The sequence below is a fragment of the Daphnia carinata genome, chromosome 2 (genome assembly GCF_022539665.2).
Source record: "Daphnia carinata strain CSIRO-1 chromosome 2, CSIRO_AGI_Dcar_HiC_V3, whole genome shotgun sequence".
NCBI classification, from domain to species: domain Eukaryota; kingdom Metazoa; phylum Arthropoda; class Branchiopoda; order Diplostraca; family Daphniidae; genus Daphnia; species Daphnia carinata.
In genome coordinates this window covers 5,881,554-5,906,778 of record NC_081332.1, presented here as the reverse complement: position 1 = coordinate 5,906,778, position 25,225 = coordinate 5,881,554, and the positions used below count along the sequence as shown (strand labels likewise).

At 38.5% G+C, this 25,225-nt stretch overlaps 10 protein-coding genes across 14 annotated transcripts; 7 read left to right on the top strand and 3 right to left on the bottom strand.

The window, feature by feature from the left end:
• Nucleotides 1–306: 306 nt before the first annotated feature.
• Nucleotides 307–2,898, top strand: LOC130686644 (uncharacterized). 3 transcript variants are annotated; one of them, XM_057509780.2, is made up of 6 exons: nucleotides 307–428; nucleotides 511–904; nucleotides 2,015–2,183; nucleotides 2,261–2,398; nucleotides 2,472–2,595; nucleotides 2,654–2,898. In XM_057509780.2, the coding sequence occupies exons 1-6, from the start codon at nucleotides 371–373 to the stop codon at nucleotides 2,725–2,727; spliced, it is 957 nt and encodes a 318-aa protein (XP_057365763.1). In that variant the 5' UTR covers nucleotides 307–370; the 3' UTR covers nucleotides 2,728–2,898. The 3 variants fall into 3 exon arrangements, with proteins under 3 accessions (XP_057365763.1, XP_057365761.1, XP_057365762.1); XM_057509778.2 differs by having other exon boundaries at nucleotides 2,258–2,398; nucleotides 2,654–2,896; XM_057509779.2 differs by having other exon boundaries at nucleotides 332–428; nucleotides 514–904; nucleotides 2,258–2,398; nucleotides 2,654–2,897.
• Nucleotides 2,899–3,106: 208 nt separating this feature from the next.
• Nucleotides 3,107–4,790, top strand: LOC130686645 (syntaxin-1A-like). Its single transcript, XM_057509782.2, has 9 exons — nucleotides 3,107–3,242; nucleotides 3,384–3,500; nucleotides 3,599–3,698; nucleotides 3,773–3,847; nucleotides 3,906–4,088; nucleotides 4,186–4,259; nucleotides 4,311–4,448; nucleotides 4,512–4,622; nucleotides 4,680–4,790. Exons 1-9 carry the CDS (start codon nucleotides 3,126–3,128, stop codon nucleotides 4,764–4,766), a joined length of 1,002 nt encoding a protein of 333 aa, XP_057365765.2. The 5' UTR covers nucleotides 3,107–3,125; the 3' UTR covers nucleotides 4,767–4,790.
• Nucleotides 4,791–4,949: 159 nt separating this feature from the next.
• On the top strand, nucleotides 4,950–5,934 carry LOC130686653 (NADH dehydrogenase [ubiquinone] 1 beta subcomplex subunit 5, mitochondrial-like). Of its 2 annotated transcripts, none has more exons than XM_057509791.1 (4): nucleotides 4,950–5,087; nucleotides 5,225–5,436; nucleotides 5,502–5,608; nucleotides 5,675–5,934. In XM_057509791.1, the coding sequence occupies exons 1-4, from the start codon at nucleotides 4,979–4,981 to the stop codon at nucleotides 5,814–5,816; spliced, it is 570 nt and encodes a 189-aa protein (XP_057365774.1). In that variant the 5' UTR covers nucleotides 4,950–4,978; the 3' UTR covers nucleotides 5,817–5,934. The 2 variants fall into 2 exon arrangements, with proteins under 2 accessions (XP_057365774.1, XP_057365775.1); XM_057509792.1 differs by having other exon boundaries at nucleotides 4,951–5,087; nucleotides 5,228–5,436.
• A 2-nt stretch (nucleotides 5,935–5,936) lies between these two features.
• LOC130686650 (ceramide-1-phosphate transfer protein-like) lies at nucleotides 5,937–7,212 on the bottom strand. The gene is made up of 4 exons (XM_057509787.2): nucleotides 6,828–7,212; nucleotides 6,545–6,756; nucleotides 6,305–6,480; nucleotides 5,937–6,248 (listed from the first exon to the last, which is right to left on the bottom strand). The coding sequence occupies exons 1-4, from the start codon at nucleotides 6,947–6,949 to the stop codon at nucleotides 6,120–6,122; spliced, it is 639 nt and encodes a 212-aa protein (XP_057365770.1). The 5' UTR covers nucleotides 6,950–7,212; the 3' UTR covers nucleotides 5,937–6,119.
• Nucleotides 7,213–7,358: 146 nt separating this feature from the next.
• LOC130686639 (thyroid receptor-interacting protein 6-like) lies at nucleotides 7,359–11,797 on the top strand. Its single transcript, XM_057509771.2, has 6 exons — nucleotides 7,359–8,199; nucleotides 9,723–10,035; nucleotides 10,341–10,510; nucleotides 10,592–10,770; nucleotides 10,842–10,962; nucleotides 11,019–11,797. Exons 1-6 carry the CDS (start codon nucleotides 7,573–7,575, stop codon nucleotides 11,148–11,150), a joined length of 1,542 nt encoding a protein of 513 aa, XP_057365754.1. The 5' UTR covers nucleotides 7,359–7,572; the 3' UTR covers nucleotides 11,151–11,797.
• LOC130686658 (centromere protein S-like) lies at nucleotides 11,219–12,196 on the bottom strand. Its single transcript, XM_057509796.1, has 4 exons — nucleotides 12,065–12,196; nucleotides 11,845–12,002; nucleotides 11,706–11,772; nucleotides 11,219–11,644 (listed from the first exon to the last, which is right to left on the bottom strand). The coding sequence occupies exons 1-4, from the start codon at nucleotides 12,083–12,085 to the stop codon at nucleotides 11,504–11,506; spliced, it is 387 nt and encodes a 128-aa protein (XP_057365779.1). The 5' UTR covers nucleotides 12,086–12,196; the 3' UTR covers nucleotides 11,219–11,503.
• Nucleotides 12,197–12,414: 218 nt separating this feature from the next.
• LOC130687128 (histone acetyltransferase KAT2A-like) lies at nucleotides 12,415–15,889 on the top strand. The gene is made up of 13 exons (XM_057510281.2): nucleotides 12,415–12,742; nucleotides 12,834–13,115; nucleotides 13,184–13,321; nucleotides 13,379–13,512; nucleotides 13,583–13,875; nucleotides 13,941–14,028; nucleotides 14,098–14,242; nucleotides 14,314–14,519; nucleotides 14,577–14,797; nucleotides 14,866–15,026; nucleotides 15,086–15,307; nucleotides 15,362–15,452; nucleotides 15,526–15,889. Exons 1-13 carry the CDS (start codon nucleotides 12,578–12,580, stop codon nucleotides 15,717–15,719), a joined length of 2,340 nt encoding a protein of 779 aa, XP_057366264.1. The 5' UTR covers nucleotides 12,415–12,577; the 3' UTR covers nucleotides 15,720–15,889.
• On the bottom strand, nucleotides 15,747–17,878 carry LOC130687129 (Golgi pH regulator-like). Of its 2 annotated transcripts, none has more exons than XM_057510282.2 (9): nucleotides 17,778–17,878; nucleotides 17,536–17,699; nucleotides 17,369–17,475; nucleotides 17,069–17,303; nucleotides 16,801–17,003; nucleotides 16,631–16,733; nucleotides 16,490–16,568; nucleotides 16,161–16,412; nucleotides 15,747–16,099 (listed from the first exon to the last, which is right to left on the bottom strand). In XM_057510282.2, exons 1-9 carry the CDS (start codon nucleotides 17,817–17,819, stop codon nucleotides 15,884–15,886), a joined length of 1,401 nt encoding a protein of 466 aa, XP_057366265.1. In that variant the 5' UTR covers nucleotides 17,820–17,878; the 3' UTR covers nucleotides 15,747–15,883. The 2 variants fall into 2 exon arrangements, with proteins under 2 accessions (XP_057366265.1, XP_059353582.1); XM_059497599.1 differs by having other exon boundaries at nucleotides 17,774–17,797.
• Nucleotides 17,879–19,844: 1,966 nt separating this feature from the next.
• On the top strand, nucleotides 19,845–21,277 carry LOC130687023 (alpha-tocopherol transfer protein-like). Its single transcript, XM_057510181.2, has 6 exons — nucleotides 19,845–20,024; nucleotides 20,079–20,167; nucleotides 20,228–20,372; nucleotides 20,437–20,630; nucleotides 20,696–20,806; nucleotides 20,913–21,277. Exons 1-6 carry the CDS (start codon nucleotides 19,949–19,951, stop codon nucleotides 21,072–21,074), a joined length of 777 nt encoding a protein of 258 aa, XP_057366164.1. The 5' UTR covers nucleotides 19,845–19,948; the 3' UTR covers nucleotides 21,075–21,277.
• Nucleotides 21,278–21,916: 639 nt separating this feature from the next.
• On the top strand, nucleotides 21,917–23,687 carry LOC130687024 (alpha-tocopherol transfer protein-like). The gene is made up of 6 exons (XM_057510182.2): nucleotides 21,917–22,310; nucleotides 22,371–22,459; nucleotides 22,527–22,674; nucleotides 22,743–22,936; nucleotides 23,015–23,125; nucleotides 23,197–23,687. Exons 1-6 carry the CDS (start codon nucleotides 22,238–22,240, stop codon nucleotides 23,356–23,358), a joined length of 777 nt encoding a protein of 258 aa, XP_057366165.1. The 5' UTR covers nucleotides 21,917–22,237; the 3' UTR covers nucleotides 23,359–23,687.
• The last annotated feature ends 1,538 nt before the right edge of the window (nucleotides 23,688–25,225 follow it).

The following is a 25,225-nucleotide window of genomic DNA, read 5'->3' as shown; positions in this document are numbered from 1 at the left end:
ATGACGTTGAAAAATGCATCTTGTTCCACGGCTTTCTTCGTCAGCATTGAAATTAACAGAATAAAACAGTAGTTGAAATGTTAAAATAAAATTTACTCTAATCGCATCTTTTAATTAGATTTATTTTAGTTAATTTAAGACGATGAAGTTCAGTAGATAAGTTCTTCACCAATCACCTAGGCCAAGATCGAGCTGGTGGGGCGTAGACGAATGAACTTGTTTGTATGATCCTTCTATGGGAGGAGCTTCCTGACCTTCTTAACCTAACTTTTCCGATTCTTCAGTTATTCAAAGGTCATGGGATGTGGAACATAAACTAACCACGCTTAGTTTTTTAATTTATTAAAATTTTTTTTTCTATATTATCATAATGTATCCTGCATCAAGTATTTTCAACTTAAATCCATCTTATTGTGCACCACCAATGGGTAAATATAAAACCACAACATTATGCCAGTTTTATCGGACTGTGTGGGGCGAGTTAATGAAGCAATGTTTATTTTCTTTCAGCAGATAAATATTTACCAGTAGAAGTTATGTTTGGTGGTGGTCATTGGAGTTATGTCTTCCAAGATGGTTGTTGCTGGAGGCCCAACGAAGTATCATGGACACCTTACTCCATCTCGCCTGTGGCTGTTGCTCCATCATTTTGCATGCTCGATGTGTTACCGCCAAAAACTTCGATGGCATGCTATTTATCGGTACCAGCTGCGGAAAGTGCGATGACGTGCTTTTCATCGCTACCTGGTGGCGATAGTTGCAGTAGTCTGGAATCATCACCGACGACATCTTTGTCATCCAAAAAACTCGCTTTCAGAATAGAAAATAGTGATGACAAGATTTGGCGGTTTCCAAAAACTGCACCGCCACCCGTTCCATTACCTGGTTGGAATCCATTACCATAGTAAGTGTGTTCGAAATATTTACTTTAGTCACGCGAAAATGGTTTAAATTGCACTGCTTTCCAAATTGCCGCGGGAAACGTATTTGTAAGTAGTTTCATTATTAGTAAATCGATAGGGCAGACAACTTTGCAGCTGCAATTTCTACTTTTGCATAAGCATTGTCACCCGAGAAAGTGAACAATAAATTCCGTCCTTGGACTGTTTAGTTACCAAATGTCAACCTTGCACTATTAACGTCAATTCCAAATGATACCGAAATACGTCCATTCTATCTTGCCATTTCGAAGGCTGATCGACGTTATTTTGGATTTCCTTAGTTTATTTAAACATGTCGTTTGTTTAAAAAATAAACAAATCAGATCTAGTTTTTACGTTCTCGTGCAGGTAGTTGGGTAGTAACAAGCTGCAATTTCCTCGTTTCAAATGGAAATTTAGCAATTGGCCTTTTCTCACATGGTCATGGCATCCCCCAAACACGTTCGGTTTCCTAATTTGACCGTATCTTCGAAAGTGTTGAGTTTTCTGGTTTAAATTATGCTCAATATTTTCTATGCTTACCTGCGTGAACGAACCTTTTCCCGTACTAGTTGCTAAATACCTGTTTGACTCGATATTGAAAAACGAAACCTGCGGGGCGTTTTTCGGGGAAATCCCCGCTGTTTGTGGCATCCAGATTGCGTTCTTTTTGCTTGCCCTAGAATTTTCTTCTCCTAATGGTCAGTCATTTGCAAAGTATGAACGGTGTCGCGTGCGTCCTCTTAGCGTAATTCCATGTCACCTGGCGTCACGATGATACGCAACATTGTTTCGTTCCAGTGGTCACCCCTGTACCCAATGATTGTACCTGTCCAACCGTACTACTTTGTTGTTAACTACCCCAGCGGATATCAGCTTCCTACAGCTATCAATCTAAATGGTAGACAAAAGTTTAGAAATTCTCAAGAGTTTGTTCAATCTCTTCTGGCAAACTTCAAATCCGAACGTGGTGTGTACTTCATCCCTTCCTCTACATTCTCCGGCGATCCTTACGGGTAGTTTAGGCATCCGACGCCCGACAACATATGACTTTTCTTGTTCATTTATTCTTTTTCTGTTTCTTTATTTCATAGTGGATTGGAAAGATTTTGGAAAAACGCTTTCATGTGGCTGTTTATCGAGCTATTTGAAAACAATCACCTGTGGACGTTAAAACCCGTTGAAAAGCCTCCGGATGACGATGGGAAAGGAACGCCTTGGGAAACGGTTATCCATTCCGCCAAAGTTCGTTTTAATTGCGAAGTAAGTTACAGTTTGTCCAGAGAGTTTTGAAAATAATTAAATAAATTTTTATCACTTGGGGTTGGTGTATCTAGCAGGCCAATCATGGATGGACTTCAATGCAGGGGCGTGTCGTTTTTTGGTTTCGAATGCTCCATGGAATTGAAAGTGGATTTGCCAGAGGAGAAGTGGTCTTCAAGTTGTACGGCCAAAAATGCGAACGCTGCACATCAGGAGTATATATATATATATTTTCAATCTTTAACAAAAAATTGTAATTGTTTGAGCTAATGGACCTTTTCATTATAGGCATTCGAGACACCGCTTTGGTATCCGGAAGAAATTGCGAATGCCATGTGGAACCTTTACTCTAAAGTGGCTGAAAAATTCTATGGTAGGCCTCTGGATAAGGTAGTCCGTGGCTTGCGAGGAGGTAAATTTTACAATTCATATTATTCCATGAGTTGCAACATTATTCGTTATTCTCCTAGGTAAACCACGAACACCTCATAAACCGGAATTATGTCAATCCTGCAGCGACGGACTCCCGTGTGGCAAATTTTAGCATGAACCATTTCGCAACAGCGGTAGTGTTGTGTTAAGTCATTGGTTTAAAAAATTCAAAAATCCTCAGAATTTAATATTTTTTGTTTCTCGTGCGCTTTTAAAGTTTTTCGTCCCTTTTATCTGAATGTGTGCATTTTTCGACTTTTTTCGTCTTCTATATGTTTGTTATTTCCCTTTATTTGATCATGTGTGAATGCCATCGTCTATCGGACATTTCTACTTTTCAGCACCGTTTTTTCCTCTCTTTTTTCCTAATTTTTGAGTTGCCATTGTGTAATAAAAATGCACTTCGCCAATATGGTAGGATACGTTGCTTTATGGCAGCGATAGTATACGGAAATGCGGGTACGGCAGCTGCGTCATTTCTTCACTCCGACAGATGGCGGTTTAGCTATAATGATAACCGCTAAATCAACATATCCGTCTCCTGTTTTCCCTGTAGCATTAACGCATTTGTTTCAGTGTCTTACCCTTAGAAAAATGACCAAGGACCGCTTGGCTGATCTGCAAGCGGTATGTTTTCATCGCTGTTATGTATCTCATTTTTCCTATTCTAAAAAGTTGAAGCAAATATTCTTGAAAACAGACATCTTAATTTTTTGTTTCTATGTGCCCAGAAAATTTCTTTTTTGTTCTAATGAAATTAGCTTGTAGGTTTGTAAGCGGCGAGGGAGTACGGTCGAAAACGATGGATTTCCTGACGACAGTGCCCTGGATTTCGGTTACAGACTTCTTATGGAGTGCACGTATCTAAACGATTTTTTGACTGATGTAAATTTTGCAATTGCTTTGTTTCGTAATAGTTGAAAGGACTTTTTCCTTTTTGACCTAATGTTGTGTTTTGAACGATGGGGCGTTGCTGGTGCAAGGCTTGCAAGGTACGGGAACAGATCGATTGGTTGAAAACAACGGTGCAGGAAGTTAAAAAGAAACAGAGCACAATCTTGTCGGCACCAGTGATTAGTGACGGTATGCGAATAATAAAATTAACGTAAATTTTCCAAATCGTTCATTAAATAACAAGCAATGTGTCTTTTTATTAGGAGCAAGGAAAGAACTTGATGACTTGATAAATTCTATAAAGAAGGTGGCCAAAGGAATCCAACAAAGACTTAAAGGTACAGAATTGACTTAAGTGTGGAACGCGTTTTAACGGTCATTATGGTGAAATTCAAGATTTCAAAATAGAAATAGAGCGTGCACGGAAAGATAATCCAACATCTGCAGAGCCTCGGATACGCGAAATGCAATATGAAACTTTAACCAGAAATTTTGTTGAAGTCATGGTCGAATGTAATGTTATACAGGACGAGCATCGCCAAAGATGTAAAGAGCGATTCCAACGGCAATTAGAAATCGGTAATTAGAGAACTGTTATTATTCTATTGATATCTTGCAGGACTTGTTATTAATAATATTTTGTGAATTAAAAATTCAAACTAATGCTTTTATCTAGCTGGGCATGCAACAAGCGACGAGAAGTTGGAAAAAATGCTAGAAGAAAGCAATCCATCCATTTTTACCCAAGAAGTATGATAACGTGATCATCAAAATTTCAGTTGATTAGCTTTGTGTTTCCAGATTTTATCTGAAACCGCGCAAGCACGGCAAATTTTGGGCGATATTGAGGCTCGCCATAAAGATTTGTTGAAGTTAGAACTGTCAATACTTGAACTGAACTCCTTGTTCAATGATATGGCGGTGTTGGTTAACAACCAGGTATACGCATCATTCAGTTCTTCATAAAAATTTGAGAGCTTAAAAAATTTAAATTAATTAAAGGGAGATTTGATCGATCGTATTGCCTACAACGTGGAAAATGCTGTTGAATTTGTTGGGAAAGCTGCCCAACATACGAAAAAAGCAAATATATATATAAAGCGTCTACGATGGGTTAGACTGTAAATATCTTTGTTGCTAAGTCAAGATAAAATGATTTTTATTTTACAGAAACGTATAATAATTATTTCCATCATTGCTGGGATCGTAATCATCGTAGTTGGTTCCATCGTAGGCGGCTGCCTCAGCAAGAGGTAGTTCAACGCTAAATAGATGTCAAGAAAAAAAAAAAATATCAGAATGGTATTTTTACAATTGTTATGTTCGTAAATACAAGCTATTAACTTTTACTCCATTCTAAAACAAATATTTTTTGGCGAGAGAGTATTACACATTTGCCTCACCTTTTTAAAGTGGCGCTGCAATTTCGTGTTGTAGTGCAGCAACCTCGTTGAGACGACTGAGTTGAAATGGCTGCCTTCAGCTTGTTGAGAGCTTTTGCGAGTAAGGTTAATTTGCCGAAAAATGCAATTAATCAGGGAATTTTGGTGTTACGCTCAAACCCCAATAACGCCCTTCGTAAGTAACTTGTGTTTTGTTATTAATTAATATACAACTTAAATTTAGGTAGCAAAACCGTGCATATAAGCAATAACCAATTGGTCATATTCTTTAGTATTTTGGTTAATTAATAACATGTTTTCTATTTCTAATAGAAGTCGTAAGGCAGATGAGCGAACATCGTACCATGCACATCAAACCGTCAAGGTGGTCATGGAATCGATTCAAGGATTTCATGCATTTCTATATTATGTTAGGAGCCATCCCTGCAGCCTTTGTAATCACCTATGTCAATGTTTTTATTGGCCCTGCCAGATTAGCTGAAATACCCGAAGGGTATGTCCCTGAAGCTCACGAATACTTTCCGGTGGGTATTTAAATGATTTTGTATCATTTTCTACATAAATAGCTTGAATTGTGTTTTCTTTGAAGCATCCAATCACCCGCTGGCTGGCCAAGCATGTTCACAAAAGTTACCAACAGGAATATGAAATTATGTGTCATCACATTTATGAAGTTGAGTATGAGCAGAAGCTGAGGTAAGTAAATTAAGGATGTTATACGGCCTAGATAAATTCTATTATTGTTGATTTTGAAATTATTAGGCAAGCTGAAAAGCGAATTAAGCAGAAAATGGAAGAAAAACAAGATACCCAGGCGTATTACTATCAACCTGTTAGCTCACGCCATGAAAGGTCTATTCGCGACAATGCTCAGACTGATCTAGAAATGTCAGGATCAAACTAAGGTCATGATTTTCCACCTAAAATAGAAGGAAAGCAGTAGACAGCCAATAGTCCTTGAAGGTCTGTAAATATTAAAAGAATTGGTCTAAAAAAATACAATTTAGACCTAAAATGGTTAACTGCATTTTATCTTAACTTAACACAAGCCAACACCCCCCCCCATACTTTGTTGTTGACAGAATTGTTATTTTTTCTTTGGTCTAGTCAAAGCATTTTTAACAAGTCAACAAAAAAACAATCGAAAAAGTCAACGTACACAATTGCTGGGTATTACTTGCTTATGGTATGGAAACACCTGAAAACTTTAAGGCAGCTCAAGTATGTTGTGGTCCTGGTATAATTTTTGGGTTTTATCGTAAACTTTTTTCATAGCATCTACAGCTTTAGGAAGTAGTTCAGCATAGTGTTCTTCAGTTTCATTGGGCCCCTTAATCTGATGAGATTGAATAAGTATTTTATGCTTTCATTATGCACAACTTTAATATTTACCCGTTGCAAAAGACCCAATTTGGTAGGTAGAGCATACATTGCCATAAGTGCAGCTTTTTGAATAATCCAGGGATGATACTGGCCTAATGTGGCACTGTATGTTTTCTGACAAGCTCCTGAAAGCTTATCATCTGACTTCAGCTTGAATAGCTCTTCCAGAAATAAGGCAATAAACACTAGAGAAGCAGCAAAGTTAATAAATGATGATTTAGAAAAATTGTTCGGTAATACAGTTATTACATAAAGCTCTATGTAGGCGCAACAAAGTACGACTTCCAGATATATACTTTGAATCACTAAATTTGTTATCGTTCTCCTCATATATGATCATGTCCTCAATGGTTTCAAAATGTTGACCATTGGGGCCTTGCCTGAAAGCCTGTAATATTTCAAGCTTGCTTGTCACATCGGAGGACACAAAACCAAAAACTGTGCCCATTAAACCAAAAAACCTGGTACATAATCATATGACATAATTATTTTATTTACTGAAGGCCAGTTCTTAATTACTATAAAGTAATACTTGTTAAATTCTGTATAAGCATTGATGTAAGAATCCATATCAAGTCTAGGGGACTTTTCATAAACTGCAGATAATTTAACATGCAAATAGTCAAGATCAAACTTCTTTTCGGGCGATGACATTTCCAACAACTTGTAATTAAGTTGTCGAGGCAAAATACGGAAACTTCAAGTAAACGACGGCGAGGTAAGACGGTTCACTGATACAAATCCCGTTAACAGGTAGCCTATTATCATTCCAAATAGATTTTGAGCTGATAAGGGCTTGATCAACACACCATATGGCTAACTTTGATGAAATTTACAAATTTAACAATTTGCTGTCAAACTAGTGTATTTTTATTGTTTTTAGTACACCAATATTATTAAATTATATAAACAAAATAGTGTGATTTTAAGTTGAGCCAGATTGGCACACAAATTTTGTGTGGTCCAGAGATAGGTTTTAACTTCGACCGCTACGCGGTGTAGAACAGTTCGATTTTGACAGGCAGTTTCTTAAGACGTTTTTATAATCTATGTATGGTGATGGACGATCAGTGTTATTGTTAATTTTTTTTTCTTTCAAGAATAGATTTTTCTGGGCGTTTGCTTAACCCGATTACTTTGTATTTTCATACTGAATCATTCCATTACCTGGAAACACCCAAAAATCTCTGTCAGCAGAGTGGTCGCTTTTCCTTGTAGTCTCACTCGTCATTTTTTATTCTATACTCTGGGATCCGTTGCAATATTTTAATATCGTAATGGCTAGCATTCCAATTGAAAAGCAATTTTCCCGACTAGGTGTTTCAAGTGATGTTAACATTCCCAGTCAAACAAGTTATGAAATGTCACCCGACAGTTTAAGAAAGTTTGGTCCTTCTGTAGCTCCTAAACCCCAATATAAAGCACAACCCCAAGTGCCTATTGTCCCCAAAAGTTCTAGTGTTTCCAGTTGTCTTGAACCATCATTTAGTACTCTGCTTAAAACTCACAATGCTGATGGCAGTCTGATAACAAGTTTCAGTTCGTCAAGCAACTACGAAAATGTGGAAACCTACCATCAGGGTGAAGAGCCAATTTATGGCAACATTCATCAGTTAGGATCATCCATACTAACTTATTTGCCTCCTCCGCCCCCTCCTCCAGCCTTCGCATCGCCATGTGACAACGACGTCGATTTGCCTCTACCTCCGCCGCCGCTACCCTCGGATCTGTCGGGCTACTACTCCGGCGTCGGCGGCGACCATCTGCATCTGTTCCCCACGCCGCCCTCCGCCGAGGAAGTGACGTCACCCCCTTCTCCAGTTAGCTCGAGCTATTCCGAGTTGCGGAGAGCTGGTTGCGGATCGACAACAGGATCGACTAGCAACTATGCCCCGTTATCGCAGGTCTTGTATCTTTTCAAAGTCACGCCATCTTGATAATTCTCTTTCATTCTTTCCACACTTATAACACATTAGCTGGTGAAATATTTCTAACTTATTTGCCTTGGCCTCACGCGTTTGCCTTAAATAGTGGTGGGCAGACTCACCTATCCGATCGGAATAACGAGTCGCCGTCAAGGTTGCTAGAGAGTTTTCGCTTTTCGACCTTGGTTTATACGGAGCGATGGTTGTTTATCTTCCCTCATAGTTTCTTTCTGCTCGTTCCAATCTTAAAAAACATGCCAAATTTTACTCTTTAAGAGGCGGGACGTTTCATTTTTGCTGGCGCACGATTACCAAGAATTTGGCTTGATTCGCACGACACTTGGCCGAAGGTGATTCATGGTGTCTCGTGTGGATGGATTGCGTCATTACGTTTGCGACCTTATTAACCCAAACAAAATGTGAAGGTTTGCTATCAACAGCCGTTCGGCATCGATTACATTTGAAAAGAAGATTGTAGAAAAAAAAGGGACCCCAAGTGTTGACAGGCAGCCACAAGCGGACGTTTTGTATATCGCTCGCCCCTGCAAACGAGCAGCGGGAGCTATAAATAATTTAGGCGACCAAAAACGAGAGTTCCCTTACAAGAATTTTAGGACAGCGGGTGAGCAAACTCACTTGCATTGCAATCTTCCATTTTTTTTTTGCTCTCGCCTTCTAGTGTACATAACAGCTGGGTAAAAGCAAAACCACCAACTGCAGTTCTGTATGTTACGTTTTAGGAAATGGAATTTTTTACAACTTATTTGTTATCAGTTTTTTTGTTTGATGAGCTATTCTTATCAAATGTGCTTGACGACGGATTCCTAGCCTGTCCACTAAACTCGCCATTCAGTATGTTGCTTTTGGACCGTGTCCCGAAAATGGTTGGTTCAAATCCTCTCTTGAATAGTTGAATTTTGTGAATTTTCTCTCTCACCTTCCATCAAGGAATGGGCCCATAGTCCGAATGCAAACAGGCACGTTAAAAAAAGAATTTAAAGAAAGAAAAAGAGATAGACTGCGCGCAGCGCGACTTATATGGCAGCAAAAGTTGGAGCTCCGCGTGCCGCGCTGAGGTGGTGGGAGGAACAGAAGGAGGAGTTGGGAGCATCTAGAGGGTCTCTCGTACTCGAGTGAAACGTAGCCGAGCAAAGATCCGTGCGCTTCTAAAATGTTTCCCGCACTTGATTACGTGTTTGGCCCCCTCTCTGGTGAGCGTGTCACCTTTTTGGCTCAGTGGTTTGGCACGCGGATTTCGGACTACTTGTTGCTGGAACGGGCTCCATTCCTCGACTCATTCAGTCACTAACCCAATTCTTTCCGGTTGATATCCTAAATTTTTGGATTTCCTTTTTTATTCGACATCAAAACACCTGTGCTGTTAAACCTCCTTGTTTTCACGCTCGGTATCAGTTGTGTGCTCAGGATGATTTCAAACTGTAGGGTGCTAATATTTTTTTGTTTGTTTTGATTCCATTTCACGATGGGGTATTGATGATCAGGCATCGAACTACGAGTCGCTGTACGAGCCGATTCAACCGCGAAACCATCATCACAGTCCCGCTGGCAGCATGTCGAGCCTGACTCGTCCGTCGCACTACACGACGTCTCCCTATCCGCCTTACGGCGGTAGCAGTAGCAGTACCTCCTACGGCGGATCCGTCGGTGGAGGATCCGCTGCTGCGGCTGCCCTGAAACCTCAGACCGGTCACGCCAACAAGGGAGCCACATCGCCCGTACAAGAAGAAGAAGTCGACGCACTCACCAATTTGCTCGTCCAGTCTATGGATAATGCTGCTGACCCGGAATTCTTCGGTCAGTATTCTATCAACCATCGTCGCATGATTAGTGAAGTGCGTACGGAAAGACAAATTCCAGTTTTTCAGCCACAAGTGGCTCTTAAAATCCAGCCACTTTGAACTGGCCATTTTTTTTACTGCCCTTGCGATAGACAATATTGTTGACTTGGGCATGTGGCACGAAAAACTTATTCGGAGCATAAATATCCACGTCAAGGACGCTGATATTTTTTCCTCTTTCGGCTTTATGCCTGGCCCGGCCCTTTGCTGTTTACATACTCATGCTGGTTTTCTTCTCTCTCTCTCTCTCGACGACGTCAGGAATGTGTGCCGATTGCGGTCTGAAGGTCGTGGGTGAAGGCTCCGGTTGCACGGCCATGGACCGTGTGTTCCACATAGCATGTTTCACCTGCCGTATCTGCAACTGCCGTCTGCAAGGAAAGCCGTTCTACGCGGTCGATGGCGAACCCCATTGTCAAGAATGTTACCTGGTAAACACGAAAAAGAAAACAAAACTTGACTGTAAGAAATGGGCTCAATTTCTTCATTTTTTTCTGCATACGGGCAAATAGAATAGCCTAGAGAAATGTTGCGTTTGCTCCGAGCCGATTCTTGATCGCATCCTGCGTGCCACTGGAAAACCTTATCACCCTCAGTGTTTCACCTGCATTGTTTGCCTCCTCTGTCTGGATGGCATTCCGTTCACTGTTGATGCCGCCAACCGTATTCACTGCATTGATGATTTCCACAAGTAATATATCGGTATTCCATTTGTTTTTTTATCGAAGAAATAAATTAAATAGGAATTTGGTTTGTTTTCAGGAAATTTGCCCCTCGTTGCTCCGTTTGTCACGATCCTATCATGCCAGAACCTGGCCAGGAGGAAACTGTTCGTGTAGTTGCTCTTGATCGCAGCTTTCACGTGCAATGTTACAAATGCGAGGTAAACCAGTTAACATTTCCTTTAATGGCAATATACTTACTGTTCTGTGTCGTTAGGACTGCGATTTAGTTCTGTCGTCTGAAGCTGAAGGACGTGGTTGTTACCCGCTTGATGGACGTGTCCTTTGTAAATCGTGCAACGCCATAAGAGTCAACGCATTGACTTCTACCACATCGACCGAGCTTTAAAGAAAATTGTTCAAGTTCTCATAGGAAAATGTGAGAGAAGCTTTAACAAGGGAGTGTGTTGGAGACCATTTAACAGATTTCCGACACTGTTACTCTGTATTAAATGATGAAAGAAACAAATACCTGGCGACAGGACAGAATTAACGACATTCGACCCCTTAATGGTTGCCATAAAAAAGTAATCGGTTGAAAATTTTACGCCTCTTTTTAATGTGCTAGTGTTTCTATTTGTAGCGAGTTAGAACCGTTTATTTTATGAATTTTGATGTTGTGCATACCACGCAATCTTCACGAACGCACAAAAACGACTGTCTTCCCTGACATAGAAAAATACAACTGAGATAATATTCTGCTCACACAAACATGTCATCATCTATGTCAAGATGGACTTCTGGTGGAATGTCAGTTTTCTTTTTTTTCACCAAGGCTTTCCCTTTGTCTGTTTTTGCATTTTCTTCCAAGTTTGGTGATCCTAGTGTTGCTAGTATGGCTTTCTGTAATCAATGCAATGGACTCAATTGGCTTCCTTCAATGTTTTGTTTCTGGAATACTTACTAAATCTTCATTCCTTCGTACAAGCAGCTTGACATCATCCAGATTGATGGTTGTACGCTTTCCATGCCTCAATAAAAAATTGTATATAATAATGCCTATATAACTTCTCTTTAAACACCAAAATTTACAGAACTAATACTTAGCAAAAGCTTCCAAATCCTGTGATATTAGTTTGATCTTCTGCCAAAGGATTTCACTTATAGTTGCAATCACATTTTTGTCAAAACTAATTTGAGTTTTGATTTCCTGCTCTTCACACATTTTACCCACAGTAAAGTGTATTGAAGCTTTTAATCGCTACATATTGAATAAAAAATTGAATATAGATGCTTAATGACGATCTGCCAAAAACAGTTTACTTGTATGTGATCAGTGTCCATTACAATGATCAAATTAATAAATTTTCGAAATTAGCAAATGAAAAGTTTATATTTAAAAAAATCTGTAAACTGAACGTTACAATATATACTGTGCCACAGTGGTTTGTAGTTGTCTGTATCACAATGTGCTTCTGTTGGTAGTTGCAAATAAGGTTTCGAAATTGCACATCATTCCCTAGTTTTTATTTCGGGTTTTCAAATCGAAAAGCTAAAAGTTTTTATTTTCCTTAGAGCAGCTTTAAAGTGGAGCTTTGAGAAATTTAGTTTTTAAATTTCTCAAGAAGTGTAATCACAAAAGAGAGCTGGCAATGTTCCATGAATTGTTACCGGGGGTAAACAAATAGAGACGCGTTTCTGCTAGTTCAAGGAAATAAAAGTATTTGTGGACTTCCCCGTTTTTCCTAGTGAATGCCAGGTGACAGTACCCAGTTCTAATGCACAAGTAAAGGTAGTTATCTCGATTCGGAAACTGCAAGGATCAAACCTTTAAACATGGCTGATACCTGTAATCAAACTACTGTGACTAACGCCTCGACCGCTGGAGTCGGTACGATTCGCTTAAACAACATACAGAAAATTCAAATGCGCAAGCAGCAAGTCCGCGAGTGGCCTCATCCCAAAAAATTGGAAAAGCTGGCTGTTTATTCTAGTTGCAAGGTATGTGGGCAATCAATTTTTAAAATTATGAAACAAGCTTTTGTTAATTAGAATGCATTGCTGACGTTGAAATGCTTGTTTTCTCCCTTAGGTTGATGAGAGCTGCAAATGCAATGGGTGGAAAAATCCTCCTGCACCTACAAATGTGAATACGACACCAGGAATGACAATGGCTCTTCCTACAGCTAATTTAACTGATCCTTGCCGCAGTTGTTCACATAGCCTGTCAGAACATGTATCACATTTGTTAAATTCAACGAATGAAGAACTGAATCAACTTTTGAGTCTGGTAGTCGACATTGAAAACTTGTTTGTCTGTGTAAACAAGGAGGAAGATCCAGACAATAAACAAGTCTACTTTTGTCTCTTTAAAGTAAGAAATATGCCAAATTTCATACTTCTATCAGCATTAAAAATCTGATCTTTTGTTTTGTAATTTAGCTATTAAGGAAATGCATAATGCAAATGACCAAACCAGTTGTTGAAGGTCCACTGGGCTCTCCTCCATTTGAAAAACTTAGCATCAGCAAGGGTATAAACAATTTTGTCATGTACAAATACAGTCAACAAATACCAAAGGTATTATTGAAACTAATTTTTTTCTTTGAAATTCACAACTCTTCACTAACTTTATAGGAATTCCAAAAAATGGGTGATTTGGCCAAAATGTTCATTCATTGTCTTAATCATTGGAAATTGGAAACACCAACTGTTTGGAAACAACATTATCCACAAGCTGATCTTTCCGTGTATCGAATGAGCTACACCAGGTGTGTTCTATCATAGTTCTAACGTAGATAAATTTGCGCGTAAGTTTACTTTATTTTTCTGTTCTGATAGGTGGTTATGTTATTGCAACGTACCGACGTATTGCGATTCCTTACCATGCTACGATACCAGTGCTATTTTCGGTCGAACGTTCCTACGTCTGATATATTCAACCGTTCAGCGGCAATTAATGGATCGGTTTATAGCCGAAAAAGATCGGTTACCACCCGAGCGACGTGATATGATTATCAATCAGTTCCCGAAGTTCTTGGCAGATATGGAAATGGAACTAGGAAACGATGCGTCACCTGTGTGGGATCCATCCTATGTTCATCGCCCCGCAAATAACCGTGAAAGCATAAAAGGTTTTTGTTTGACTCATGTTTTATTATTGCATTTTATACTTATACTAGAATGCTATAAACTTTAGACGAAAATGTAGCACAACCAGGGGAAGCAACCTTTCACCGTTTGACGACTAGTGGAATTGTCAGGTCTATTTCGAAAGATGCCGAGAAGTAATGATATATATTTTTTTATTGGTTCAGAATGAAAAAAAAAAGCTTTTATTGTGCAATTGAAAATAGGAACTTACTGAAGCGACAAGGGGATAATGAACCTAGTACTGAAGGTGATACAAAGAGGCTGCGTTTGAGTGACGACATCTCCGAAGAAACTGTTGCACAAATTCTTGCTGTGATCAATGACCCCAAAAAGATGCTAGGACCCGAAGTAAGTTTAACACATTTAGGTCTTTTCGCACATTTTAACGAAATATGGTACATAAAAAATTTTCTTCCCAGAGTGTGTTTCCAGAAAACGCGCCTAGAGACGAAGCAGCAAAACAGGAAGAACGTCGTGGTTTGATATCCTTCCACGTAGTGGGCAACTCTCTTACACAAACTGTATCAAAACAAACTATGTCTTGGTTGGTTGGCTTACAGAACGTTTTTTCTCACCAATTACCAAGAATGCCGAAAGAGTATATCACGCGATTGGTTTTTGACTGGTGAGATTAATAGTTACTTTGTGTCATATTCATTCATAAACAAACGTTTCTTTTTAGCAAACATCGAACTTTGGCGTTAATCAAGGATAATAGACCAATCGGTGGTATCTGCTTTCGAATGTTCCCCAGCCAAGGTTTCACCGAAATCGTATTCTGTGCCGTTACCTCATCGGAGCAGGTTAAAGGATATGGAACTCACTTGATGAACCACATCAAAGATTACCACATCAAACACAATGTCCTCCACTTTCTTACTTTTGCCGACGAGTACGCTATTGGTGAGTAAGCTAAATATGGACAAGCAAGGAAGTTTCATACTGATTTTGCTACGTCTTTTTTAATAAAGGATATTTCAAGAAACAAGGATTTAGTAAAGAAATTAAGCTTCAAAAATCCGTTTATAATGGATACATTAAGGACTACGAAGGTGCAACATTGATGGGTTGTGAATTAAACCCACGAATTATTTACACGGAGTTTACCGCAATTATTCGAAAGCAGAAAGAGGTATGAGTGATTAAGTTTCTCGCGATGCAATTTTTTCCCCTAATACATTTTGTCTACAGATCGTTAAGCATCTAATTGAAATGAAACAACAAGAAATCAGCCAGGTTCATCCAGGCCTCAATTGTTTTAAAGATGGGGTTCGTGAAATTCCAATTGACAGCATTCCGGGACTTAAATTGACAGGCTGGCGGCCCTCCCACGGCTACGGTTCGAAACGTGTAATTGAAGAGACTTTTGATGCAGAGCAGTTGTACCAAGCCCTACGTTCAGTTCTCAATCAGGTAGTATTTTCATGGCTGTAGGATAAGCATAGAGTTTCATAACTTATTGTTTAGGTGAGAAGTCACCCTTCCTCATGGCCTTTCTTGAAGCCAGTTGATCGGGCTGAAGTTCCAGATTATTACGATCACATCAAATTTCCAATGGGTATTTTTCCATTACGATGGATAGGATACTATCTAGTGTACACGTACTATGAGGAATCGTTTTTTAACTGCAGATTTGAAGACCATGGGGGACCGACTAAAAAACCGGTATTACGTCCACCGTAAACTATTTATGGCAGACATTTCCCGAATGTTTTCGAACTGCCGCCATTACAACGAAGCGGATACAGAATATTGCAAATGTGCCAACGCGCTCGAAAAGTACTACATAGTTAAAATGAAAGATGCCGGCCTCTGGGAAAAATGAAACTGAAAGCAGCATTCAACCTGGAGATTCAATATTAACAAATATTTATATTACTTGCACACTCAACCGATGACAAACAAGGTAAACATCCAGCAATACGAGAACCGATTTTGAAAAAAATCCGCACCACTTATTTGAACAATCACAAAATCCAAAACTTCGCATCAATAGTTATTGAGCTTACTGTCCGTTGATGGCGCTTGTTTGTGAGCGAGATAGAGAAAAGCAATGGATGACAACGCACTGACGAGGAAGATTACGTCAAACCATCTGTGATAAAATGAAAATTGCAGATCTCCAAGCACTTGAGTGATGATGGTACGATACTCGGCAGGCATGTTCATGCGCATGAGTAAGACCGAGGACACGAAGTACATTCCCTTAAAAATCATTTTAAGAAATTATCCCTTAATAACAAAAATTATAAGTTTTAAATATTACCATAATTTGGGCCAGAAGTAAAACTATGACATTGGACGATTTGCTGCTTGAGATTGCGTAGAAAAACTTTGTCAGGGTTAAAAGTAATCCCCTAATTGAGGTAACGACGATGCAGCCAACCAATAAGAAGGAAACGTGTTGAGACCAAAAATTGAAATCAATTGACAATCCAACCCAATGAATAGCAATTTCAAGCCCGCGCGTGACAGGATCTACACGGCCAACTCGATCAAAAACTATGTTGATAGTACTCTGTTGATTTATCACACCGATGACAATATAAATAGAATTATAATTAACCGTTCTCAAATTTTTCTAGGAATACTTACAATGAAAATTTTCCACATACAATAGATTGAGAAAAAATATCCTAGGAAATTAAAGTACTTTCCTTGCCACGTTGTTGACCTAAAAATTAACAACATTAACTTAATATGTAGAATGTGTTTAGTGCTAAGTTTGTAACATACCATTCGAGCCTGTCTTCCATTGTGTGGAGATCGACCGCCTCTACAAAAAGTTGGCGGCTAAGCTCCTCAAGAGCTGAAACTTCGCATTTCAGAGTTGATAAGTCTAGTTATAGGAAGAAGACGATCACAATTTAATTAAATAGCCCTGGGAGCGTCATATGATCACTTACTCTCAGAGCTGCCGACGCCAACAGAAGCCACGCTTTTTAGCATAGACCATACTCCTGAAGTGCTAGCGTCCTTAGTATTTCTGTTCTTTTGACTTCGGGAATCCCTTTCCATGAGGGCGATTCGTTTTTTCTTCACAACGATCATGTCCATGGTTTGCATCAACTTCCTTTCCACTATCTGAATGTCAGTATGGGTAACCGGTCTAAAATGAGAATAGGAAAATTAAGTATCAATTACACAAGCCAAAAGAAATTCATGAAAAATTACCTCATGAACACTGCCATAGAAGTGTATGGATAGTTGACAGCACCAAATCCAGAAAGAAGGGCCATAACTGTTACACCAATAATACCTATTCGTGAGATGCCCTGTTCCATGGAAAGCAAGCGAAGGCTTCTCTTAGAGCTGCTTATTACTGGGAAAGGATCACCAACTTTCCAAAATAGGTATAAGTAGAAAATCCAAACCATGAGTGATAAAATTTTGACAAGACCTTTTTTGACTGACAAAATCAATTTCATGAATGTTAGTCACAAGAATGAACTATTATGTACCTGTGACACTTACCAAACCGAATATTTGACAGCACAAAATATCCTATGTAGAAGGGTATGATGACAATCACAAATACCAGCATGGTATACAGCACCACATTCCAGCAAATAAAACGATAGCTATAAATAGTGAGATTGATGAAGAAAACCTTGGTTTCATTGTAGAAAATAAAAAAATACCTTGCATCCAATATTCCGAGGATTTCGAAAATTATAAGTTCGAACATTATGCATGAAAGGGCAAATGTTACTGAAAATATCAACTGAACAGTATGATGATGAACTTCATAGTCCCTAAACAATTGCTTCATGAAAAACACCCAACCACCAGCAAAAAAAATTATCTACCGGGAACAAAAGTCAGAAATGTATTCGTGGGTTTTCAACCAGGCCCCAGATAATATGTCGCATATTATACCTACCACTGAAAGTGTAATCGCAATGGTATCTTCCACAACGTTCATTGTTTATGACGAATTTAGCTCTTGTTGACAGTAATTTTTTTTTCTTTTCTTTTTTTTTTTGCAGACGACATTTTCAAAAATATCTCGTGGAAGTTGCATTGGCGGTTGTTACCAAAGAGTACGGATAATGGTCAGTCAAAACCAACAGTAGATATTTATAGTATTCGTTTCTGATAGTGGAATCTAGATGTTGAGTTTTTTAGAAGACCAGGATCTCATGTGAGGTGCACCAGCCATTGCACGCACAGGCAATGTCAATATGGAAACGTTTTCGTTATCCAGACTTCCCACAAGATTCGCTTATTGAGCCTTCGTGCGCATACAATGAAAGACAGGTAATGTTTTAGAACAGTTAAATTTTTTTTTTAAGTTTACTGTATGTTGTTATCCCAATGGTATTGTATGTATATCTTTCCGTCAGCGAGATAATCTGTATTTGAAGTGAACTGAAACATTGAGTATGGGTTCAGTGGAAAAACCCAAAACACACAGTTCATTTGAAAAGTTGGTAAAATCGTTTGACAGTTGGGCGTCGTTCCGCGTAAAAAAATATAATTGGATAAGACTTTTCCCGATTAACGCACAATTGCATATTGTGCGAATGAACGCCAATCACTGCTTAAGTAACAGGTTGTCATTTATGGATAACTGTTGCTAGATACCACTTCTCGTTCTACCTCCCTTTCCCCGTTGTGGCCATTCTCGTGAATGTACTGCATATTCAGGAAATGGGTACCCATAAACTGAAAACCAAACAACCAAACATCGATGTGTTACTGATCGTGGTGGCCGGCAAAAATCCTCCCGGTTCAACAGGTTAGTATCAGCAAAGATAATGACCGAACGTCATGATACCAAGAATCTATTTAAAAGTTGCACTATTCAGCTTGATTTTTTGTCTTTGCTGAACGCGTTGCGTGTATAAGAAGAAAAACGTGACTATTTATTTTGTATGCTTTAATTTACGTCGATTACAAAATTTTCTGTTTAACAATCGTATGATAAACATATAACAACGAGCTGGAAGGAAACCTGATACAAACACAAATAATATTTATTTCAAGTGGACAGGAGTTTTGATTTTTGTTTGTCGCCTCTTAACAAATAAATGCATTTTCATGTAATCCCCATAAATTAATAGGTCGAGTGAAACAGCAGCTTACTTGACATTACTTGACCCTAAAAAGATGGCCTTTTGCTCCTTCACTGCAGAATTTGGGTCAGTTGGTGCTCAAGTCTCAAATCACAGTTCTGTCTACCACACACTGGTTTTCAGAGCACTTGCGTATTAGTCGATTATTAGAGATTGTTTCAGTCAGACCACTTGCTGCCACAGCCTGAAATTGACGAACATCTCTAAAATATCGCAAGTGGACAACTAGGTACTTTTCTTTTCACATTTGAAGGCAAAACCATCATCATAATAAGCCATTGTTTAAATTTTTAATACCTACTACTCCTGCTAATCAAGGTGATCAATATAAAAATTTTTAGTCGAATTTCTGGCTTTCAAGCCCGCTTTTTTCTCAGGACGATAGGTGAAGTATCTGTTCCTGAAAAAGAACTAAAAGAATAAAACGAGCCTACAATATATACGCAGCGTAATTTTTTTTTCTCAACACTCAAATTTGACGGCAAGTTTCGGAAGCGCCATGAACAGCGTTGCCACTTGTACTATCATTTGCGTTTCGAATTTTTAATTTTTGTCTCCCCTTCTCCGATTTCCACTTCATTTTTTTGTTTCTTTTTGGGGGGGAGGGGGGGTGTTAGTTTTTCTCTGCCCACTGCTAACGTAAAGGCTGCGCAAAGTTCAAAAGTGATAGTTTCTTTGTCATTAAGATTCCACTTCGAATAGAATTTGGTCTAGGGAAAGAGACGAAAAGTTTCAACGTAAGAAACCTTACTCTCCCCCTCCATGCCCCTAGCTTAGTTTAGCCCTTTCTCCATACTAAAATAAGACGAACAGGGTCAGAAAACACTAAACTTGTCTGTGCATGTTGAAAATTACAACCATGAAAAATTGTCATTGCCTTTTTGAAAAGTGCGTCTACAGGTTGTGTCATATCTGAATTTCTGATTTTTATTTCCCCTAAAGATTGAAGGCTGGACAGTAACAAGTGCAATCGAAAATGAATAACAACACAAAATCTCGTGTTCATTTCGACGACAACGAGCTCATATCAAAATTCCGCGTGCTCATCAAGGGTAAGAAAAACTCTGTGTCCATCTTTATGTCCTGCTTACAGTCTTCTTTTTTAGAATCCAACATCAATCTGTCAACGAGTGATGAATTGCTAATGTGCTTTATCCATGCCCGTAAAGGCGACGTTCACAGAGCGATGAAATTGGTAATATCTTGAAAAGTATTTATTTCAATTTTACCATACTAACATTCTATTTTTTGGAAGCTGAACAACTATGTGAGAATGACAAAGCAACATCCAGAACTTGCACACTTATGTCCGTTGCGTGTGAAACACGTGCTCGATTTGCACTTCTTTGCTTCTCCGCATCGCGAGCAAAATGGATGTCGCATATTGTTGATCAATTTACGTAATTTAAAAAATTGTCATTTTAATCAGTTGTGAAGTTTAAGGTTACAATTTCTTTTTCTTAGGGAAGTGGGATCTCCGCATTTGTAGTTTGGAAGACGTTTTTCTTGCATTAGTGTTCTGCTTTCAGAGACTGGTATCTGAACTCGACACTCAAACTAATGGCATTGTGCTTATCCTCGACGTTAAAGATTTGTCACTTAACCACGTAAGGCAGTTTACACCATATTGGGTTAAGATAATTGCCGATATTGCTCAGGTTTGAACAAAAGATACTTGTTGTAGATGGTAAAACTAAATGACTGATTGTGTTTTACCACACAGGATGTGTTTCCTATCCGATTCCAAGGAATTCACGTTGTTAATGAACCTCGGATTATGAAAATCCTCGTAGCCATATTTTGGCCTTTTTTATCGAACAAAATTCGCAACCGGGTCAGTCTACTTACATATTGTTTTGCAATGGCTATAATTAAAAGAAATGTAGAAATGTGAAGGCGCATTTAATTGATACTGTTTGCTTTACCTGAAACATTTACAGCTGTTCTTTCACGGACAATGTTTCGTAACTGTTCACCAACACGTTGATCCTGCCTGTCTACCCAGCGACTATAACGGTTGTATGAAATCGATGGACACCATGTGTTTTTCCAGTGTTTTCTCCGAGAGTGAGTACCCAAAAATATTCGATTGTTTTAACTAAAAATCAAGCATGTTTAGAACGCGAAAATTTTGTAATATTTTTCTATTATGCCAAGTCAAAGCCCATACAGTTTCAGGCCTTTCGCACGTTTTTTTTCTGTGGCCATGTCGTTTACTTCATGTTTGTTCTATGTCGATAGCTTTTTATTTGTGGTTTCATTTTGTGCTACGCGCATATACAATATAATGGCAGTATTTAATGCACGGGCTTTTCGCGAGCTAATAATTTCTATGCAAAACTGGAGCTTAAATGGACCAGCCCTAAGATGCGGATTTAAAGGAAAATTCTCGCAGCTCAATAAAAAAATCTCTTATCTTTTACTAATGGCTGATAAGGTATTACTAGTTGTAAGTACTTTACTAGTTGTAGCTCTGATTGGTATGCATAATAATATTGTGAATTTCTATGAATGCAGATTAATCAACTGGTTTGCTGGAAAGGCAATGTTTTCTATCCAATTGATGTGGATGCTGGATACAGTTATAACAATAAAGTTATCCCGGCATCATTATGCCCTTATTTGGAACCTTGGTGATTGTGTTAGGCCGGTAATATGTACGTTATTTCCTTTATTACATAAAGCCTTATCAAACATTAATTACCAAGGTTTCTTTATCAGCTTTAAGTGCTTTATTTAACGTAATTACTGTGTATAACGTATGTGGCTAAAAATAATTAGTTTTGAGAAGACCAGATGTATATGTTTATGGGCAAAACGGAGATCGGTATTTCCTTGTACATAAGTGGGAATGTAAGGAAAACAAGACACCATATATATTGGCTTTATAGAAAACAGCTAAAAGTGATTTCCAACAATTGTCTTAGTCTGCAAATAGACCATGCTTCATCGATGTATAGGCCTTGTTATCCACTACGATCCCCCAGTATTTTCTACGGTTTCAAGTGAAGTAAAAACATATTTGACCTAGTTTTTCCCACAGAGAAACACTTTCGTCCTTGACCTGCCTGACCATTTTCTAAATGACAATGGTCTATAAGTAGGCCTATACCGAGTCGGAAATTCAGATAGCACAGGCTAGTTGTGCTTGTGACTGTGAACAAGTCGCTTTGTGGACCGTTAGAGCACATTAACCATTTTCAACTGAAAATTTAGTCGCTCTGTGTTGAGAACCACAGTTTGGCAACTGGTCAGCAACGGAAAAATGAACAGTAATATGAGGTCTCAAATCCAGCGTAGTAAAGAACTTTTACCAACATTGCGGGGACTCATCAAAGGTAACAGTAATGCCATTTCACCTTTATCACATAGTCAACTGGTCTACTTTGTTTTAACAGAATCCGACATCGATCTTGCCTTGAGTGATGAAGTGCTAATGTGTTTCATCCATGCACGCAAATACGACGTACATCGAGCAATGAAATTGGTAAAGTTTTAAGATGACTTGATGTTGTATTGACATTTTATACTGTTAACATTCCATCTGTTAAAAGTTGAATCATTACCTGAGAATGACAAAAAATTACCCAGACCTTAAAAACTTGCACCCATTACGCGTAAAACACGTGCTAGACAAGGGCCATGTTCTTAGCTCACCACGCCGCGAGCAAAATGGACGTCGAGTGTTGATATTAAACCTACGTAATGGCAAAATTCACGTTTCGTCTATTTTATAGCATTTAAAGGTTCGGATTTGATATTCTTTAAAGGCAATTGGGATCTCACAACTTGCAGTTTGGAAGACATGATACGATGTGGAGTATTCTGCTTGCAGAGGCTGGTTTGTGAAGTGGAAACGCAGACTAACGGCATAGTGGCCATCATTGATGTCAAAGATTTTACACTTCATCATGTGGGGCAATTTACGCCAAATTTGATAAAGAAAATTACGGACATCGTACAGGTAAAATTTATCTTACACCAAGGTACAAAATATTCTTTGGTGGACTAACTGATTGTTGTTTTTTCCCCTCTACTACAGGATGTATTTCCTATTCGATTGCAAGGAATACATATCGTCCATGAACCTCGGATTATAAAAATCCTAGTGGCTATATTTTGGCCTTTCCTGTCAAACAAAATTCGCAGCCGGGTCTGTTAGTTGAATTTTTAAGTGCTTTGTTTGTAAAAATCGCTTACTTTCTTTGTGTAAGCTGTTTGCAGTTATTCTTTCACGGCCGATGCTTTGCAGCTCTGCACCAACACGTGGATCCTGCTTGTCTACCCAGTGACTATGATGGTTCGATGAAACCTATGGATACTATGCATTTTCTCAACGTGTTTGCCGAAAAGAATTACTCTCAGTTATTTGACTGCTTTGACTGAAATGTGAATTTTGTTGACCTATTTTCCACGACAGACCAAGGTGTTTTAGGACGATGAGACTGCTTTTATCTTTCATGTTTGCCGACAATAGTTTTTCTGTCCCTAAATAGATATTGTACCAAGTTGCAGTATTTGAAATTGGAAAAGTTATGACATCGTACTTTTGGCTTTTATGAGGAACAGTTGGGACTCGGCCCCGGTTGGTTGATGATACGGGGGGTAACCTGTGGATAAAAGCCAAATACTGCTTAACGTAAAAACCAGTAAGATACTAGCGCGCCAGTACACTACAGCGCTAGCGCTATGAAGCACAAATATTCGGTGTATTTCCAAAAACGGTTGATATAATAAAAACAAAAACACAATTTTCTCGGAATCATTCAATAAAAAAAACACACATTAGGCTCAAAATCGAACGCTGATTCAAACTGGCCTATTAGTTTTGCATTTACCTATTTTTATTTACCTGTATCACGCTAATTGGAAGGTATACCTGGTAAATATAGGTCATAGCATGAAGATATACCACATATTATTGGAAGAAATAAAAATAATAAGAAAAGTCGGGCTTGCTTTGTCGAGCTTATTTTTTCGGGCTTATTTTGTCGAGCTTATTTTGTCGGGCTTATCTTTAAAAACCTGTCCAAGCTGTATTCCCACTAGATGGCGATACAGATTCAACAGCCTCTGGCGTCTGAAATCGAACTATTATTACTTTTTGTTGTCATGTGATTCTCATTGTTTACTTTGTTTTTACGTTGACAACGTGTATTTGAGTTTCTCTCGTCTGAACGGTATCTTTATTTCTGTTTTTTGTTGTTGTTTTTACCTCCATCGCTATTATCCATGTGCAAATATTGCACTGCGTCGTTACGTAAACGAAATGTCAGCTGTTGCACTTGGGCTTAGGATGAGGTAATATTAACATACTTTTGGAAAACCAGGTCTCATGTTGTATCATTCTGGGTAAAGCCAGTGTTACAAGCAGAACTGTGCATGATATTTGGTGAAAATTGATGGTTTTTGTGTTTTACAACCAAAAGCCAATTTTCAGGATTATTAAGATGATTAATTACTACTTTTACATTTGCAACATGTTAATCTTATTCTGCTTTATTAGTAAACATATCCAGTAGTGGAGTTAAAAGTAACAGATGTGTTCTGTTGTGTACTCTGCACATATCATAGTTTGTTGCATGATTTTATTACTTTGCGAATCAATTGTAACTTATTTATGGATTTAAATGCAGATGTCATGCCTGCGTGTTACTGCAAAAACTACATGATAGCAGTCATTTGCCAATGCAACAAAATATTCACAGTCTGTAACAAAAGATTTTTTTGTTGGACCTTCAAGAAATTCTAACAAGATGTGCTATTTGCTATCAATATTCCGCAAGAATGGGATCTCCCGTTTACTTTTTCCGGTAATAACCATATCTGTTCCACTATCACCTTAATTCTGATGGCTATCAAATTAAGGGGATGGTTTTGAAACATTTGCGTCGATTATTATGTGTGTAGTAGTGCTTTGAAGTGGTATACAGGTCGTACCTTAAAACTGAACTTTAAGAACTTTGAAAGACCATGTTATGTTAATTTACTATAGTTTACGTTTGAAACTACGCAGATCTTTTGTAACTTGTAAAGGAGAACATAGTTCATTTTTTAAATTTTCGAAGTTTTAACTTTCAGTATAACTTCCGATTTGAAAATGTCTAATAACTCACTATCTGTTGGTCTGAATGAAAAAAGACCCATATTTTCGTAATCCTCGTGAAATTTGGGGTCGAATCCATGTGTCAGTAGAAAATACCCGAAAATCGTCAAAAATCGCAAATTTCCCTGAACTATAGTTCATAACCTT